Below are 20070 nucleotides of genomic sequence, written 5' to 3'. Positions count from 1 at the left end.
TAGGCCTAGCCCTGCCCCTGGCATGTAGTAGGTGCTCAAAACCTGTTAGCTGGAAACGTGCCCCAGGAAAGGGAAGAGCTTGGGGATGTCTGGAGGACAGCCATGGGCGGGAACAACAAGGCTGCCAATGATGGGAATAAACTCGTGGGTCAGGTGCCTCTTTCCTGGACCCCATAATGCCACATAGTAGGTCTGCCTTGAGGAAACTGACATGACTGTCTCTGTATCAGGCCCATCCACATGCAACACCTCTTCCTCCTGTGGAGCAATAAGACAGGGCCACTTTGACCTGCAGTAGGCTAGTATCCCCGCCAGCTCCATGAAGTAGGTAGGGTGGGAATGATGATCCATTTCACAGATAAGGAGAACTGATCAGGGATGTAAATATTTGACCAAGGTTGCCAGTTAATCAACCAGGAGCCAGGATGACAGCCCAGGCCTCTTGTTGGGTGTCTTTTTGCCTTAGCCCTGAGTGAGCCAGCTTTATTAGAAGATCAGAGAAACACATCAGCCTCAAAGATATAGTCAGAAAATTAGCCTCCTCGTGTATGAAAGGAAAAGAGGTGGTCCACCCAAGAGTGAGGCAGTCAGCAGCATTGGGCACAGCAAGGAGCACTGCAAAGGGAGTCCGGGTCCCAGGTCTCAGCCCAGGTCTGACTTTAGCTTGCAGAGGACATCTGGTGAGTCCCAAGACTTCGGGATACTTAGAAAAAGAGATCCCTTCCTGCCCCAAGATCCTATGATTTTTAAGAATATGTGGTCTGCTTTCTATTTGAAATTCTTTCTCACTGTTTTCTTTTTCTTTTTTCTTGTCGCCGAGGGCTCAGTGTGTCCCTTTCACATCATCCTGCCGTTTGTAAGCACACTCCCCCCCGGGGGGGGGGTCTACTGGTATCATGTCTCATTTCCGTCACTAGGTCAGAAATCAGAGCTTGCCTACATCCACACGTGGCAGCCTCGGGATGGGGGCAGCAAGAAGTTCTTGGTGGCACCAATTCAAAATGTGTGTTTATTTTGCAGGACAAGTCACAGTGACTCCAGCATTTACATTCGACGACATGCTAATAGGTCTTTGGAATCGGTTAGTATGTGAATTTCTTCTTCTTTCATCCGGCCCCTGCTCATCAATTCCTTTCCATCCTTCCTCCTCCCCAGCCCAGAGCTTTGAAATGACTGACGTGCAACAGCTATGCTTTGGGATAGAAGACAAGCAAACTGAAACCTTGTCACTAAGCATAGTCCAATCAGATGTGCAGTTTGGGCAATAGGGGATGTAAATAAAGTGATGATTTTAAAGCCCAAAGGCATCTTTGTCATAACAAACGCATCCAAGACCCCACCCCTGCACACGCATCCAGAAAGATCACGTTCAAAGACAGAGGTGCCACACAAGCAGAGGATTCGCTTTGTCTTCGCAACCACTTAGCTGTGGATGTGTTGGGACCCAAAGCCCTGGGATCCACAGCTTGCCCTGATCCAGGTTGTTATGGGGGAGGGGACCCTTCCGTCCACCCGTGGGAATAATGTAGAATAATACTGCATAGTCATTTTACTTCGGAACTAGATGTTTGCAAGATTGAGAAAATCATGGCATGCTCGACTTTGTATGTTTAAAATCATTTCATTTTCTGTTTCAGAGATTTCATCTTTACTAATTGGGTTGCGGGGTTTTGTTTATAAATTTCACTGTAGGAACATTTTAACTATGCTCAGTTGAGGAACGCAGCAGATCTGGATGACAGAAGAAACCGAATGCTAACCAGGTGGGTGGCAGTACTCCAAGCTTGGTGGGGCTTAAAAGGATATTTTTTCTTTAATTATGCAGCCTACCTTCTGGGGGTGGCTATTCTCCAACGAGGCTGTGTTGGATAACAGTATTAATAGTCTGGGCTCATGAAAGAAAATATCCGTTCCAGAAAAAATGAATGGAAATTGAATATGAGTGAGAGGGGAAAGTAGATATGAATTCATGTTGATGGGCAGGGCATGGTTCAGAAAATGACTCGGTTTAAAGACAGGTCTGGGTCATGAGCCTGTAGATGTTTTTAGATGACACAGTGGTATAAGCTGGCCCTCTGAGGCAGAGCCAGGCGGAAGAGGTAGGGACCGGATACTGTGTGTGTTCTAAACGCTGTAGCCCCTGACAACTGTGTTCATTCTGTGTCGCCACTGCAGGTACAATACTCAGAAGCTCACTGAGCTGATTTTACAGTTTTATGGCATCAGAACAGACATGAAGAGGGAATGCAAACATGCCAGGATGTCTATGAAAGTATTTCTTACTGTTGGAGAACTAAATGACCTAGACTAAGAGTGTCGAATTGCTGTAACACCGCCCATTTAGAGCATAGGCAGGCAGAGAAATCTAAAACTCTGACAACTCTGAGATGCCCCTATCTCTGTTAAAGTTATTGAATTACTTAATTTAATTGATTTTTTTTTTAGTATTTGCCACGGGTTGAATTAGCTTGGAAGGACTTAGATTATTGGAATGGAAAGACCTTGTCTGAAAATTGCCCAACACCCAGGAGTGTAATCTTCACAGGTCCACCTGTCTGGCTACTAAAAAAAGAGGCAAGATTTGTTTCCCTCCCCTGCCATAAAATGGAAATATTAATTCACCTTTTCCACCAGCCTTGACATCCTCATAGGAAAATAGTACTTTTAGCTTTTATGAGATAGAGTCTTTGAAAATTGAACCCGCAAGGTTGAGAAGTGCAGTCGTGTTTTCCATGCTTTTGAGCATTTATTACCCTTGCAATAAAAATATACAGTTTAAAATTTCTCTAAAAACAGTTTTAAGAAGGAGAAAGAAATTCTGTCCATTGTCTGTTATCTGCGTGGGAATCGCTCAGTTTCCAGACCAGGGCAAAGGTTTAATCCCCTCTTGGCCTGGCCTTTCATTGTATCAGGAGATGGTCTAGGGAGAAGGAGGTAGTTTTCGCTTCTCATAATCTCCATCACCCTGATGACCCTGAGAAGCCCCAAATGACCCTGAGAAGCTCACACTCTAGGTTCTACAAATGCAGCTGCAAGCAGAGGCCCCCACGCCCAACTGCAATCAGATTATGGCTTCTGACCCTTTCCTGTCACCACCACACAATCCCCTTCTGGGCTTTATCCACCAGGCAAAACTAAAATGTCACTTCAGCACTACCTTCTGTTAAAATAAGAGAAGAAAGATACATCTGACCAAAAGCTGGTAACCTGGTAATTATTTGCAAGGTTAGATTCCAAAAACAAAAACAAAAACTTGGTGGTACAGAGGTGTGTCTTTTTGTTGCTGATGGCTGTTTTTAAATGATCTGTCATCAGGGAACCTCCGATTCTTTCTTTAGATTCCTTAGGAAGTCCCCTCTATTCCTAGGGAAGAACAAAGAACCATCAGCTTCTAACTCTGCGTTAAGGGCACTGCGGTGTAAGGGAAAGCATCCTGGACAGGGTGTAGACCTGGCCCAGGTCCCAGCTGTATCACAAAGTCACTGTTTGGCCTTGAGCAAGCCCCCCCTCCCACCCCCTCTCCATGAGGCTCAGTTTGCCCATCTGCAGAATGGGGCCAACAGCTCCTCCCTCTTGGCGCTGTGAAGATGAACTGAGTGGGTTTGAAAGCTCAAAGCACCCCGGGACCCAGCCCTCCGCCTGGGTCTGCACCTCACTGGGAAGCCCTCAGCTCTCCAGTTGGGCAGTGAGGTTGGAGTACAGGGAGGGAGGGGGCCCCACTGGGCTGGGGACCCACTTGTGACTGCCTTGGTGTGTCTCCCCTCCTGCAGGAAGGCCAACCACTCAGGCGAAGCCAAGCTGCAAGAGATCCACAGCCCACAGAGCGACTCGCTGATGCAGTTCGTCCAGCAGCCAGACGTGATGTACTTTATCCTCTTCCTCTGGCTCCTGGTTTATTGCCTGCTGCTCTTCCCCCAGCTGGACATCAACAGACTCTGATGCGTGCGTCTGCATAATAAAAAGACAGGATCCTGGCCAGGGGTGGGCGGTCTCCTTACTTCCTTTTATTGCCTGTTCTGGATGGGGCACTTCTGCAGATGGTGGAGGACCTCCGAGGAAACTTAGACTCCCTCTCTCCACTTTTCTTTTTCACGTTTCCTTTTTCTCCTGTAAGTCCTAAGCACGCTTTTCTCTTTGGCTATGGACTCAACGCTCAGGTGTGTGGCCAGATCCTTGGGTGGGGTTTGTTTGAGTGCCTTGCTCTGTCAGGTATTAAGCTTTGTTATTAATACTTATAACTGGGTCTTAGCTCGCCCCACGTGCTGGTTTTTAAGGTCCCAGATGGACTTGAGTTTCTCGCCTCCCGATGAGAAATAGGATGGATGCCTCAGGGAGACCCCCACTGGGAAGAAAACTGCCCTACTTTCCTCCGAGAGGGGAGTCTGAGTGAAGGTGCTGGGGGTCCACGCACCTGTTGTGGTCTGGTGATTGGTCGTTTTCTTTGGGGGGATATCAGAGCAGCACAAAGCTGCCGGGTCCAGCAAAGGGCGTCCATGAACGGCAAAATTCGAGGAAAATGAAGGCTAGGTCGTGAGCTGCAGTGCACACTTGTTCACCCTCGTTTTCTTTTTTGTGGGGGGCATGCATTTTAATTTTGCTTTTGCATTGATTGAACTGAGGTAAAGCTGTGATTTTCAAACCTTTCCCATCTATGAAATCCTCCTTTCAAGTGGATTCTCAGGGGCCAGTCTAGTTGATACATGAAAAGCAGAGCTTTGGCTGACACAGGGCAAGGCCTGGGATCCCTCTCGCTTTGCCCGGGCAGCTCCTGGCTTCCACTCGTGCCTCCTGAGGCATCTGTGCTGGTACCCAAGGCCCCGCAGGGCACTGTCCAAAAAAAGCCCCCGAAAGCCCCGAGGAGGAATGCAGAAGTGGCCTGGCTGAGAATGAGCTCTGACTGATGTTAGAGCAGGAAGTGGTCCAGCACGTTCCTGCTCTGAGAGAGCTTTTGTGCACACCTGCCTCACAATGCGAGTCTCAGCACGGGCATCTTTTGTGGTCAGTTATGATGGGTTTCTGGAAAAGGAAAAGGGTTTCTGGAAAGCACCCCGAGAAGTAACCAGAACAGGCAGGTGGTGAGAGGACAGAGACATCCACCTGCCCTTCCATCTTCCTTCTGCCCTGGGCTCCCTCCGCTCCCTGCTTCCTGCCAAGATGCAGGCCATGCGTCCCTGTGTATTACTTGCTCCTCCCATTGTCCTCCCCCTCAGAAAGCGTGTATATGGTGAGACTTATAAAACCACAGCCTATTAGGTCAGGAGGGGCATTCAGACGGCATCTGCTCTGCTGAACCCAGAGAGGCAGAGCTGGTTGACCAAGATCACACAGCCAACCAGGAGCGGACTTGCAAGTGTACCCAGGCCACCTGATGCCCCATCCAGAGCTGTCCCCTCTTTTAGGGAACTTCCATTGGGCCCATGAATGTCCTGAAAAAAAAATAATAAAATGAATAGATAAGAATGTCCTCATTTAAACAAAACCAGAATTTTTAGGTCAACCACCGACCTTTGTTTTTTCTCGTGATTTTCCCGTGAGGAAGTTTTGTTCACTTTCAGGCTCATTGCCTGTTCCTTCTGGAATACCCTCGACAGCTCTAACAGCTTGTCAGCTGACACACCAGTTTTGTTGTCACTCCAGGAATCACGCTTCTCTCTCAGCAAGGCAGGGATTTGCTTATTTCAAACGGGGGGTCTCAAGTTTACAGAATTCCAGCATGGCCAAAAGAATTGACATAGCGCATCTGAGTCGATGACAGCCAAAGCCTGGCCTCTAACCCACTCTGGCTATAGGCTGCTTTCTCTCCACGAACGAATCTAAGCCTTCCCAGCTGAAAGCTGTTGGGAGTTTGGAGCGATTCCATCTCGAAGGCCGAGTGTCCCATGGAAAATGAGCTAATTAGTGACCTCCCTGGCATCACTGAAAGCTGAAAGGTACAGATAATAAAGACTATGTGTGTGATATTTTATAACCATGCGGTCCTCACCTAAATTAGATGCTTGAAAAGCCAGGGAAGAGCTGACCCGAACGTTAATCATTTCATTTTACGGGTCTAGACCTTGTTCAGAAAAGTCTCTGCAGGTTTCTTCTCTCACCCATTACAAAGTGTAATGTTGTTTAAAACCATCTACTGGCAAGAAGCCTGAAAGTCATTTGGTTCAGGGTGGCAGCAAACTGATTTTTTTTTAAAAGAAAAAAAAAAATCTCACTTGATTACAGGCGTGTGTGAAAGAAGTCAGATATAGAAGGTGGGTAAGAAGCCTGCAGGACAAACCACTCCATGGCTTGTATTTAAGAATTTATTTTTAATTCTTATCCAAGTAATACATGTTCATAGTTTAAAAAGAAACAAATACTATAAGACTTTTAATGAAAACTAGCAATCCCCCATGGATTGCTCTCTAGAAGTAACACTTTCACCTCTTTTAGCTGTTTCTTCTAATATTTACCTTCGCATTTCTACATAACATGCTTATACTTCTTTTATTTTAAAAATTAATCTAGAAACATCTACTGGCTTGCTACCGTGGTAGAGAAGGATCTCGCTCTTACCCATACCATGCTTTGTTTTTCCAGTATAGTTAGATATGTTATTTGGTACATCTCTCTTCATTGTGGGCATATGAGGACTGTTTACTTGTGAGCCAAGTAGTGTACTATAGTTACACGTCCTTTCTCGTCAAATTTTTTCTCCCTCCTTGATGATGATGATTGATGATGATGATGATGATTTTGGTGTGGCACATTCCTTAGTAACTGTCTTAGAAAAGAACATGGGAAGTAAATATTATTGTAAACAGTTTGAGATTTTGCATAACTTAAAATATCCTTATTCTGCCCTTACCCAGGTGTAGCTGGATATAGAATTGTGGGTGGAAAATAATACCCTCCCACCACCCCCCAGCGTGGTTGTTGAGATTCCTGATGCCATTCTGATTCCCAGGCCTTTAGCTGTGACTTGGGTTTCTCCACCCTCCCAGGAAACATTTAAGATCCCTTCATTCTTAGTGTTCTGAACTGTCCTGATGGTGTTGTACCCTTGATGGTGTACCTCGTGCTGGGTTCTCATGAGAAACTTCTTAAATTTTCTTGTAATTGTTCACATTCTTTCTTTCTGTACCACCTGTTGTTCCAATGTTGGACTTCCCAGGCTAGACTTCTAATATTTTTTTATCTTTTCTATTTCTCATCTCTTAAATTTTTTTTTTTTTGATCTGCTTTCAGGGTTAGTTATTTAGCTTTATCTTCTCAATATACCTGATGAATGTTTTATTAATTTTTAATTTCCAAAACATTTTATAGTGTCCTGTTCTTGTTTCATGGGTGCAGAACTTATTTCTCTGTGGATGTTCATGATAGTGGGGTTTGGGAGAAGTTCTTTTCTGCTCTCTGTTTTGCCTTTATTTCCTCTAAGTTCCCTTTCTCTTAGTCGCACTCTCTGTCTTTCACATTACAAGTTTTCTTCAGATATCTAGTGATCCGGTGGATTGGTTCGAGCGTAAGAATGATACATCACAAAATGGATAGGAAGTTCTGTGTGTCAACTGGTGGATTTTTCTGTAGGGTCACCAGGTGGGCACCTGCACTCTTCATGGGAGGACCGCACATATCAATATTTGCAGGTCTTTTCTCATTGTGTTTCCTTAGAGATATTTCCACTTCTCTCCTGCCTGAGATAAAGGGACATACGCAGAGCTGCTACTAGCCTATGCAGGGCCCTCATGCAGTTTCAAAAAGGGCATTCCCTCTGAGTGGATGGATGACTTAGAAATAGGTGCCCCTGTGTGCAGAAGCCACCCATGGGCACTTGGCCAAACTGGCAGAAGGCATCTTTTGCCTCTTTCTCCAGGGAAAGGCTTGAGGAGCAGAGTAAGGGCTAGATTTTAACTCCCAATTGCCCCCTAGGCCAAGCACCTTTGTGCCGTGCACAGACTGGAGGGCCGTACCCAGCCATGCCGGCGCACACCTGAGTGCCCGCATCCTGACTCTGAGCAGGCATCTCATCACGATCAGTGTGTAGACTCACTGAATCACTCCCGCCTCGCTGTGCCTGGTGTCGCTGGGTTAGAGCTCCTCTGCTTCCCCCCGAGGAGTCGTCTGCTGACGCTGCTTGGTGCTGGTGCCTCTCCTCTGCCCGGGCAGTGCGTGGTGTGGGGATTCCTCGGCCCTGCTCCCGTCTCCCTCAGTTCTGCCCCTGCCACAAATGGGTTGGCATCTCTCGCCTACTGTCATCTCCTCTTCATCCCTTTGTCTTTATGATTCCATCACTTCCATTCCTTTGCTCTTATTTCCGTGGGGTTTCACCAGGGAAGACACCATCTTGCATCGCAGGTCCCACGTTCGCTCTCTCCCTGCTTGCTAGGTGGCTCGCTGCCCTGTGGACGCGCTTGTGAACGCGCCCTGAGTCCTGCTGAGCCATGGTCTGCGAGCGCCTTCATATGATGCTGGGCCGCGTGAGGAGAGGCGAGAGAGCACCTGGAGCTCCCCTGGATGCCACAGTACAGATAGGATTCTCCTTCCTTCCCTCCTTTCCACCTCCTGCCCCGACAAAACTACCTTAGAGCTCCCGCTCCCCGCCAGCTTTCTGGAGTCATGCACTTTCTAGGGTTTCTTTGCCACCGTCACTTCGCTGGGGAACAAGCGGTCCACACTGGTGTCAGCCCGCGAGCAAACCAGCTGCTCCCTTTGTGGATGGCTGTTTGGAACTTTGTGAGCAGTTCCTCCTGGTCAAGCCCGGCCTCTGTCGGGAGTGGGGCTCCCACCAGGACTGGGGACCAGGGAGTACCCCACTCCGTGCCCCCTAGAAGCCACCCTGGGCACAGGCTGATTCTCCCTTTCTGGGGTTCAGCGGAGTTTCCCCAGCTCTCTCTTCCCGTCCCCGTGCAGTGCTGGCCTGATCTTTGTGAGGGTCGAGCTCATACAAGGCGGAAGATTTGGAGGCTGCCTGCCTGTGTAGTCGATCTTCATAAATTATAGGTTATCTGATAGCCTTAGGGATCACGTCAGGGTCTAGTGCCTCATTTAGGAAATGAGAAAACTGACGATCAGGAAGGAGAAATGACTAGTCGCACGGCTCGTTAGTGCCCTCGGGAGGGACGTCTGGATGCCAAGTTTCCTACAGAACTCCAGCCTCCAGCCCCTGCAGCTAAGCTGCACTTCCCTCGTCACCAAGGACTCAGAACATCGCAGAGCTGATCTCTGAAACACAAGCCAGAGTAAACCAGGAAAGGATGTATCTCTGAATATCAGAATTCACGGTGGCTTCTTTGTTAAGAGTTGTTCTCTTTCCATGGTCGTGTCACTGGAGAGCAGCCCTGTGACACACTCTTTCATGCAAGCTCGGTTTTCCTTAACCCTCCAGAAGGCCCACTGCAGTTTGGAGCCGTGGCCTCTCTTTCCTTTTGGCTTGGAGACCTTCCCAGCAATTTCTGTTCACGTCCTAAAGTCCCCGAGGTGGTCAATGTGGGAGTTTCAGATCCACATGGCTCCTCAGAACCTTCCCAGTGATACTCTGGCCAGGAAACAAGAGCCCACGAAACCCTCCGGGCCCAGATGTGTTATTTCTCTTGCCCTGACATTGCATCATCTCTGCTGACACCGCCTTTGGGGCGAGACTTAGCGTCCTGGGGCTGCAGCTGCTGTCTACAGTCCCCGCTGAGTATCAGGCTCTTCCTCCGGCCCGTCCAGCTGCTCTCAGGATGAAGGCCTTGACCTGGGCTGAGCCGCTGAAGGCTGAGAGCTGGCGTGAGTGATAACTTGCTTATTTGCTGGAAATAGCTGCGGACTCTGCCTTAACGGTTAGCCGGTGTCAGGGAGCCAAGAAATGAGACATGGGTTCTTTGCTGGATGTTGAGTCCCATAGATCTTTTCGGCTCTGCCTCTTGTCAGGCGCTTTGTGGAGGAACAATAGTCAGCGCAGGGAAGTGAGCCCAATACCCGTGAAGCGTGGACTCTGCATGCATTGCACCCAGAATCTTCCATTCCCATCTCATGCGCACCCCGTGGCTTCAGGCTCCAGGTGAGCCCTGGCCCTCCTTGCTCTGACGTGTGACAGCACCACAGTGACCTGCAAGCCTTCAAAGTCCTCCACCCCCGTGGGCGCGACCAGCTTGGGAAGGGGCAAAGGCCTGGAGGCTCTGAGCCCCTACTTCCCTAGGGTCAGCAGAGGTCATCAGAGTTCCGGGGCCCCTCTGACTCTTCTGGAATTGCCGGACCCCTCAGCGGCGGGAAGACCGACTTAGGTGCTTATAATTCGTTCTGAGAACCTTGATGAAAACCCAGCCCTGGGCTGTAGCACCAACAAGCCAGAAAAATATCCTCGTTTATGGGAAGAAGACAGCCAGTATTTTACGCTGTTTGACACATGGTTTTAAACACACACACCACTCAATAATCTACCGCCCTGATCCCACTGCTAACTTCAAAATCCCTGACACTTAGATGTCAAAGCCAACTTTCATCTAGCAGGAGGAATCTCTTTAACTGAAACTCCACCCACCCCCTTTTTTTTTTATCACTCCCTTCTCCCTTCTCCGGGAGGTTTTATGGAATAGGGGAAGAGGGCAGGTTCAGGAATCAGCCAGATCTAGGTTCAAGTCCCAGCTCTGTCTCCAAATATCTGCATGACTGGGCAAATTACCTCTCTGAGCATCTTCTGTGCAGAATCGACACTCAGTACATATTTGTTGAGTGAATAATAGCTTCCTTGTGAGCTTGTTATAATGTCGTAAAATGCTCAGTAGCTCCGTGTCTGCATGTCCCTCCTCGCCAAGCTTTGACTAGACCTCCTTTCAGTTCGTTCAGTTTACCATCGCTTCTTCTAGCCTCTCTCCAATCCGCCTCGATCTTGCCAGCTGCTCTCTCAAAGCTAGCTCATGCCTTTTACGAGAGGAAGCCGAAGCCAGCGTGTACCCACGAACTCACTGGACCCTTATAACAACAGTCACGGGAGGTGGTTCTTTCAGAGAGGAAGCTAAAACACAAGAAGGAAAGATAACAAGGTCATAGAGCTGGCAAGTGGCAGAACCACGATCAAAGGACTCTTCCTTCCAAACGTTGATTTCCACCCTAGACTTTGCTGCTTAGAAAATAAGTCACGCCTTAATGCGATTCTGATTGTTGGTGACTTTGGCCTAGTGGGCACGCGTGGGTGGAAATCTCAGAGTTGGGCGGGTTTAGCAGTCACATTGCAACCCTCACCTGGCGTTCTTCCCCTTCCCAAGTTTCTGCATACTTTGACCCCCCAACCCATATCAACACTGCTTAAATATCTCCTTCATCCTCATTTGGTAAAAATGACTAATACTGTACATCAACTATACTTCAATTAAAAAATAAATTAAAAAAATTTAAAATGACTGAGGACACCCCAAGTTCAGGTTTTAACCTAAGGCTTCAAATTGACAACCAAAATGACTGTGTCTAAAGGGCCTTTAGCAGCATAACCTCAGTGTCTAACATCCAAGATTGAATGACTTTAATTAACTGCCCCCAGGTAGTCACTCTTCACTTCTTCTCACACACGCTTTTCAGAGTAGAAGTGAGGCTTCCTCCTTCAAAAAGAAAATCTCACTGTGCCGGGCAGAGCACAAGTGAAATAGGGACGAGACCATGGATTACTTGGAGGAAGTTAGAACTGGTTGGCCTGTGAGATAGGAATCATTATTTTTCCTTTGTTTTGAATTGAAAAGTTGTGATTATTGCATTGTTGCAGAAAGGAATAGAAAAATGTCTCTTAATAGGTTTGTTTTCCACTTGCAAAAGTTCAGACTTCTTTTAGACCCACCGGAAGTCAGTCACAGCCTATTCTCTGTAAGACTTTGCTATGAGGACAACCACCACATGCCTGTATTCCTAAATGTCATGCAAGGATTGAAACACTGTTTAAAAGGAAACTCTGGGGACTTCCCCAGTGATTAAGACTCCACCTTCCAATGCAGGGGGTGCGGGTTCGATCCCTGGTCGGGGAACTAAGATCCCACATGCTGCATAGTATGGCCAAAAATTAAAAAAAAAAAAAAAAAAAAGGAAACTCTGAAAGTGTCTGTAACCTAGAGCGTTGACATTGTTCCAAAGTAGGATAGCACTGGCCTGGTCATCAGGACCCCAGGTCCTAGCTCCGGCCCACCTGCTGTGACACCTTGAATAATTCATTTACCTCTCTGGGTGGAAAGGTGGAAGATCTCCTTTTAAAAGTCTTTCCTAGGTTTAAAAATCCAAAGGTTAGCAAATTAGTTTTGTTTTCTTTTTAATCTCAGTAAGTGGCCTGTTTGCTTAGAATAAATGCACCTCTGCATTTGTAAGTGAATTCCAAAGCTTAGAGCATGGCTTCCGGCTTTAGTATCTGAGAAAGGTGCCTTTGGAAAGGGTTTGGTAAAATAAAAGGTAGTCTGTTGAAGGTGTGGGGTGAAAGTTTGGAGTAGAACGTGGGAGACCTGCTTCCTAGGACTCCCAGAACTAAACTGGTCTCCTTAAATTAAGTCAGCATCTGAGGCACTTTTCTTGGATTCCTTGAAATTCACGAGTTCAGCTGCAGGCATATATAGATGTAAACAGCTGGACCTTTCTATCCTTCCCATCTTTTTCCCCGTCCCCTCGTAGACTCGAAATAGATAGGCACAGAAATTCCACTCAAATCAGAGGCTGCTTGCATTCTAGCACTGGATCCCTGAAGCCAAAGACTGGCATGTTTGTATAGAATGTCCCTGGGGTGGGAGTGGGGCTGGGGGAAGGGTACCATGAAGCAGAGACCCTGCCTCCTTGAAATTGCACCCTAAGTTAGCTACCTGCATCACTTGCATTGGTGTTGGTGACATCAGCCAAAGACAAAGAGTAAAAGAGGAAGGATGGTTGTTCCCTACCGTACATGGTCAGGACCAATGATTAAACCTGGAAGCAGGAGTTTGTTCAAAGCGTATTGTATTGGATGATGATAGGTATTTATTTGTTCAAGGTCTGTAATACGTTTAACAGATTTAATGCTACGGTTTCTTGTAATGTCATGGCAGGACTTAATTGATAATGTCTGAATATTTTTACTGAGAGCTCTAAGAGAACTATTGAAAAAAAAAAGCAAAATGTTATTTTGTAGTACAAGAAATATTTTGTCTATTTAGTACATACATAGATGTAGCTTTGTAAAAAAGGTATCTTTGTAAAAAAAATTGTATGAACATGCACTCTTATTTATTGACTATTGTACATGAAGATATAAATGACTATTTGCATAATTTATACCCGTGGGAAATTAACTGGAGTATTTGTTATTTGACTGTTTTCTATTAAGGACTATTAGGCTTGGTGCTATGATGAATGGTCTTGTAAAATTACATGTAACCTTAAGAAAAATTTTGAGTATAAATTTCATGAATTGACCAGCTCATTGATAATTCTTATTTCCATGTATGTTCACACCTTTGCCAACCAGAAATGATTCTATCTTTCCTTTGTCCCAACAAAGAGTACTATTGCCAGGTAAAGGTGACACCAATTGGCTGTAGAATTGTAGAGACTGTGGGGAATCTACCCTTTTTAACTATTAATTTGTCTTGAGCCTTTGCAGGTAAATCTCCAAGAAGGAATAATAATGGTAGTGGTGGTGGCAGTTATTGTAGGAGTGATGGTGGCTCTATGGCTGTGGAGTTATGCTGCCTGCTTGGGTTTGAATCCTGGGTCTGTCTCTTACTGACTGTGTGATTTGTAACAAGTTACTATAGTAGCCTGGGTCTTCCAGAAAACAGAGCCTGAGTCAAACCTTATGTGCTTATGCATCAAACCTTATTGCCAGGGGGATGGGGGCGTGGGTGCAATCCCAGGGCAGCAAGAGTGAGGCAAGGAAGGAGGGAAAGCAAATCAAAAGTGGTGCAACAGTTATTTATCGTGTACCTACTAGGCATCAGGCACTGTTCTGGTCGCTGAGAATAGAGTAATAAACGAAACCAAAGTCCTTGTACTTGGAGAGCTTACATTCTAGTGATGGAGAGAGACATAAACAAAATAGGTAACATATACAGTATGTCAGATACCTATCAATAAATGCTGTAAGGATGATCAAGACAGGAGCACCAGTTTGGGGGTGGATGGGGAGGTGATATAGTGTTAATAATCAAGAGAGGCCTCTTTGAGAGGGAGACATTTGACTAAAGACTTGAAGGAGATGCCAGGACAAAGTCACTAGAATAACTGGAGAAGAGCTGTCTAAGCAAAGGGAAGAGCAGGTGCAAAGGCACTGTGGTGGGATCATGGCTGGTGTTTTTAGGGGGCGCCAAAGAGCCTGGTGTGGCTAAAGTACAGTGAGTGAGAGAGGAGAGAAGTAGGTGAGGACTTTACTGGGGCAGGTCAGGTAGGGCTGTGTTGGATGTTATAAGGACCTTGGCCTTCACCCTGAGTGAGCTGGATCCCCTGGAGGGTTTTGAGCACATGCCGACTTACATTTTAGCAGGCTCACCCTGGCTGCCATGATGAGAATAGACTGGGGAACAAAGGCAGGGCACGGAGGCCAGCTAGGAGGCCACTGCAACAGTGCAGGGGAGAGATGACGATGGTACAGACCAAGGTGGGCCCCGTGGTGGTGATGGGCAGTGGTTAAATGTGGATAGATCGATACTACGAGAGCAGACCCTCTGGATTTGCTAATGGATTGGGTGTGGGGTGTGACAGAAAGGGTCAAGAAAGGCTCTAAAGTTTGGCTTGAGCAGCAGGAAGGGTAGAGGTGCTCTGGGCTGAGACGGGGGAGACATGGGAGGAGAGGTTTCGAGTCTGAACTTGCCACGCTAAATTGAGGTGACTGGTAGATGTCTCCTTTCCCAAGTGTACACGGTCCTACAGTGTGGGGAATGCCCCAGGGGTGACTGGTCACCTGCCAACCCCGGGATGGCCCAGCCCCGCTGGCCCCTAGCTGCTCTGCTGCTATGTCGCATTTGAGGCTTGGGGACCCCTGATGGGTTTTGGAAGCCCAGGTCCCCTGTGTACCAGGAGGCCATTCCCGAGGATCCCCCAGACTGGGTGCTCTGTCACTGCCCCCAGCTCTGCACCCCACCCCAAGGCGGGCCTTCCCTCCTCTCCCCCTGCTGTCTTTAATCTTTCGAACGCAGATGCCAGAAGGCCCGTCATAAACCTCCCTTGACATGTGTAGAAGCTGGTCCGTGCTTGAAGGGAGAAAGTGTAGGGTGAAAACACATCAAACCATCTGATCATATTAAAAAGGGGGCGGGAGGGTAACATGATAGGAAGAGAGACCCTGCACTTGGATGGCTGAAGCCTGTAACCAGCTGTGCATAATCATGTTTGAACTTGGGGGCTTGAGTCTTAATTCGGACAAGGTGGCGATACTACAGAAAGCTCAAAGGAAGATGGGGTGATATTTTTCTTTCCATTAATTGTCTTAACACGTAGGATTAGTTTTAGCTGCCTCTGACAGAAAACCCACAAAAGCAGTGGCTTACACCCAATGGAAGTTCTACTCTTGTCTCTCCGAGAGAGAGGCCATCGATCCAGGTTGGCTGGACAGCTTCTCATCCTTCCCGCGGCCCCCAGTGTTCTTCTAGCTGCATCCTCCCTAGAGCACCATCTTTGTCCTCATGGTCCAAGATGGCGTCCATCCATCCAGACCACACATCCGTGTCCTGTGCTGTGGAACGGAAGGAGAGGCGGAAGTGGGCCCCCCCACCCCCGCCGCCTGTAAGACTTCCCAGAAGAACCACACATCAGCTTTCATCCCATTGCCTGAGCTGAGTCCCTGGTCACAGCTGCCAGGGAGGCAGGACGTGGGTCCTTGGACCAAGCACGCTGCTCAGTGAATTGCTAACAGGAAGAGGGCTGTAGGACAGCTAGCAGCTTTGGTGACACTTGGCTCAGTCCTGCCTGTCAGGTTGGGCCAGATGTGGGCAGTTTCTTCCTTACACAGTCTTGTGTGGAAGGCCTCCTGGGTCCACGGGGCTCGGCGTCGGTGATAAAGACAGGAATGAGATCAAGTCCATCCTTGGAAGGAGCTCTCTGACGAGCCGGAGAGGAAAGTGATGCCTATGGAGGGCGGCTACCGTTTCTTTCTTTCTTTTTTTAAAATAATAAGCATGAACATTTAATTAGAATTTAATTGCATTGGAAAACATGGAGAAAAATCACACCACTGGATAGACGGTATCACTAAAAAATCATGATTAACGTTGCCCAGTGGGCGCTGCTACCATTTCTGGAGCGCTCTCCCAGATGCTGGACTAGAAACTCATTGCACGATCATAAATCTTTCAAAACACCCCGTGGGGTGGTGGCCACATCCTGCCCACGAGAAGCGGCAGGAAAAAAATGAAGGTGGGGAAAAAGGGGGGCCGGAAAAATGAGGGTGGGAAAAATGATTTCATTCACATGCTGCCCAGCTGAGTTAGAATAAGAACATGGGGACACCAGACTTTTCCCATCACGTCAGCCTGCCCTCAGTGCCCCCCGCCGGAAATGGCCCCCGAGAGAACGCGAACTGAGGCACAGGGTCCACGGCTGCTCCCAGACAGGGCTCACAGAGGCCCAGAGGGAGAGAGCAGCTGCCATTTCCGGTCTGAGGCCCACATCCTGCCATGGGGCGGAAAACTGGACAGGGGAGCTTCCCTGGCCACCCTGTATCAGGATCAGCTCTCCTAGGGATCCCAGGTAAGTCTCAACGTTCCCAGGCCTCAGTTCCTTCAAATGTGAAATAGCAATAACAGCCCCAAGGCAAGGCCTGAAATGAGATACCGTCTGTGAAAATACCCAAGAAATAACCCAAAGACAAATGTTCATGATATTAGAAGAGCATCCTTCTTTCTTTCTCCCTTAAACAACAGAGTCCTAAAGTTCCAATTATCTTTGTCTTATAACTCAACCCCCTCCTACCCAATATTCATCATTGGCAGACTCTTTTGTGCCACTGCCATCACCCTCGAAATGTCCTGACAGCTTCAATGTTCTAGCTGGACAGCAGCGTTTCTACCCTACACTTCTCTCTGGCCCCGGGCAGCGATGTCCCAGCTACTGAGATTTGGCATGAAGGGGCAGAATTAATTCACGTAGAGAGCTCCATCACTGCCGACAGTTTGAGAATCCTTGTGTTAAGTCAGCCCTACTGGGTTATATTGGCCAGTCTGTAGTGACCACGAAAAGAAACTAAAGTCTGAGTGGAGTCTTTCATCTTGTAAGTTGATTGTCTGTTTGGGGGCGGGGGGTGGGTACAGTTCGCTTTCAAATCACATAGGTGCCATTTCATGTGAAATTACTCGCTAAGAAATACCAACATGAGCTCAGTCCCTGGAGACCCTGGAGGGTCCCAGACGACACCCCTTGCAGGAATGTGCACCCAAAGACGGAGCCTGGTGAGTACGGAGGACCGGAGCCCCGCCCATCTGAGCACAGAGTTCCCTAAAATCAAAATCTAGGCCTTCCCAAGCTATCTGGTAAAGGACTTTTTTTTTTTTTTTTAATAAATTTATTTATTTGTTTATTTTTGGCTGTGTTGGGTCTTCGTTTCTGTGCGAGGGCTTTCTCCAGTTGCGGCGAGCAGGGACCACTCTTCATCGTGGTGTGCAGGCCTCTCACTGAAGGACATTTTTAAAATGTATTTATTTCCAATCTATCATAGACCAACTTTTGTAAAATACAACACAAATTAAATACCCCAAAAATGAAATTAAAAAATGACATAGGGGCTTCCCTGGTGGCGCAGTGGTTGAGAGTCTGCCTGCCAATGCAGGGGACACGGGTTCGAGCCCTGGTCTGGGAAGATCCCACGTGCCGCGGAGCAACTGGGCCTGTGAGCCACAACTACTGAGCCTGCGCATCTGGAGCCTGTGCTCCGCAACAAGAGAGGCTGCGATAATGAGAGGCCCGCGCACCGTGATGAAGAGTGGCCCCCGCTCGCCGCAACTAGAGAAAGCCCTCGCACAGAAACGAAGACCCAAAATAAATAAATAAATAAATAAATAAATAAATAAATAAACACCCCCCCCCACCAAAAACAAAAAGACATAAAAAATACAAGTCCTAATTTTTTATTATTAAATTCAATAGACAAAAAATTATCTTGTTGCATCCCTGGAAGATGAATTTACTTCGTAGAGGCCCAGGGACCTGCAGGAAGCCAGAGACAAGCCCCATGAGTAGCACTGCCTGAAACCACCTGCACCTCCTACCTTCTAAAGGGAAATTATCATCTTTGTTTTTGTCTCAATGCAAGCACAATAGTTTTTCATGAATAGTCACTACTTATCTAAACTTCTAGGTCACAGCTGACTGGTTTATTTTCTAATAATTTTCAGTTTGCTTGCAAAGAGTACAAGGCACTTGAAGACATGTGGTCTAATGTTGTTTTGATGGTATCCCTCTAAGTTTCATAAAGGCCTGTGGTATTTCTTATTTGACTGATGGTATAGCTGGACTGAGAAAGGTCACTTGATCTGACGAGGAGGGGGGACGAGGCGCAGCCCCACTGCAGCACCCACTTGAGGTAGCCGACACCACACAAGCCCATCCGCACCAGGGCTGCCCAAGTGCCCTGGGAAGTGGCTGATGAAGGAGTCATAGGAGTTTTGTCCCAACCAGCCTGGACCGGTCCAGCCATGAGCCCCCCTCACCGAACACAGCTCTGGCAAGTAGGCTGGCCCGCCACTAGAAGAATTACATCCTGCCAGGGCGAGGCACTGTCTAGGGCCTGTGGCTACCAGAGATGCAGGAGATTTTGTCCAACTGTCACCCTGCAGACACAGGTGAACGCCTGGCTTCAGTAAGCCTGCATCCTCCAGGATCATCAAGGCACCAGACAGGACTGAACCAAACCAGACTTCTCCCCACCTTTGAAACACTCAGGGAGGCCTGGACACAAACTGGGGAGGGGGTCAAATCCCGAAATGTCCTCCTATGTACCTCATGTGAAATAGTAGCTGGCGTTGCACTCCAGGGACCAATGAGACCTGTAACCAGAGATGGACACCCCATTACATAGATGCTATGGGAAAATGTTTAGTTTTTCTAAATCTATCAAAAAGTAGTAGCTTTCACTTTTAGCAACTGTGTGATAAGTGTGATAAAAGTCTAGACTGCCCTCCCCTTCCCTAGCACATTCTATAACTCATGTTTCAAAGTCATTATTAAGAACTAATTCATGGACTTCCCTGGTGGCGCAGTGGTTGAGAATCCACCTGCCAATGCAGGGGACATGGGTTCCAGCCCTGGTCCGGGAAGATCCCACATGCCGCGCAGCAACTAAGCCCGTGCGCCTCAACTACTGAGCCTGTGCTCTAGAACCCGCGAGCCACAACTACTGAGTCCACGTGCCACAACTACTGAAGCCCGTGTGCCTAGAGCCCCTGCTCTGCAACAAGAGAATCCACTGCAATGAGAAGCCCGCGCACCGCAACGAAGAGTAGCCTCCGCTCGCCGCAACTAGAGAAAGCTGGCACGCAGCAACAAAGACCCAACACAGCCAAAAATAAATAAAGTAATTAATTTTTTTAAAAAAGGAAAAGAACCTAATTCATCCCTGGGTCTATGGCCCTGGTAGATGTGGTCTCCACATCATTTAGGGACTAAATTCAGCTGCATGTTATGGAAATCTGGCTACGATGCTTTCACCACACAGGGTTAATTTCTCACACAGGACATTGAAGCAGTTGGTCCTGAGGTGCAGTGACTCCATGATGTCATCAAGGGCTCAGGTTTCTTCCGGCTTCTATTCTGCCATCGTAGCATGTGGCTTCCCCGTCGTGGTCTCTTCTGGTCACAAGATGGCCTCTGCAGCCCCAGCCTCACATCTCTGTGCCAAGAAAGTAAAAGGAAACTACAAGCAGCAAATAAAATAGACCCCACAGACTCTCATGTAAAACCCATTAGCCGACACTGTGAAATATGGCCAGCCCTGGGCTGCAAGGGAGGTTGGGAAATGTAGTTCTGTAGCTAGGAATTTTGCTGCCCCGTGAGAAAGAAGAATATGTTGATAAAGAAAGAAAGAACAAATCCTGGGGAGGACTGTCTGCTCCAGCCTCCTCTTATCCATCTTGGGAAATGGATTTAGCTCATTATTTTCCCAATGGAACAACTGATGATAATGACCAC

The 20070-nt window shown here is 47.7% G+C and overlaps 1 protein-coding gene and 1 long non-coding RNA gene across 4 annotated transcripts in view; one reads left to right on the top strand and one right to left on the bottom strand.

Moving 5' to 3' along the window:
• The window catches only part of CLMN (calmin), a 127781-nt gene extending 114403 nt beyond the window's left edge, over nt 1-13378 (top strand). The window contains exons 11-15 of one of the 3 annotated variants that reach the window (XM_057543935.1): nt 1021-1081; nt 1693-1763; nt 2176-2272; nt 3775-3942; nt 8360-13378. In XM_057543935.1, the coding sequence (XP_057399918.1) occupies nt 1021-1081; nt 1693-1763; nt 2176-2272; nt 3775-3939 (394 nt within the window). In that variant the 3' untranslated portion in view covers nt 3940-3942; nt 8360-13378. Of the gene's footprint in view, nt 1-1020; nt 1082-1692; nt 1764-2175; nt 2273-3770 lie in introns of all 3 variants that reach the window. The other 2 variants (XM_057543934.1, XM_057543936.1) reach the window with 2 other exon arrangements.
• A 4631-nt stretch (nt 13379-18009) lies between these two features.
• Nucleotides 18010-19835, bottom strand: LOC102997604 (uncharacterized). The gene is made up of 3 exons (XR_450705.2): nt 19612-19835; nt 18883-18929; nt 18010-18090 (listed from the first exon to the last, which is right to left on the bottom strand). It is a non-coding gene; the product is annotated as an uncharacterized LOC102997604 (long non-coding RNA).
• Nucleotides 19836-20070: the final 235 nt, after the last annotated feature.

The sequence above is a fragment of the Balaenoptera acutorostrata genome, chromosome 3, assembly GCF_949987535.1.
Source record: "Balaenoptera acutorostrata chromosome 3, mBalAcu1.1, whole genome shotgun sequence".
NCBI classification, from domain to species: domain Eukaryota; kingdom Metazoa; phylum Chordata; class Mammalia; order Artiodactyla; family Balaenopteridae; genus Balaenoptera; species Balaenoptera acutorostrata.
This window is presented reverse-complemented; position numbering and strand designations above follow the sequence as displayed.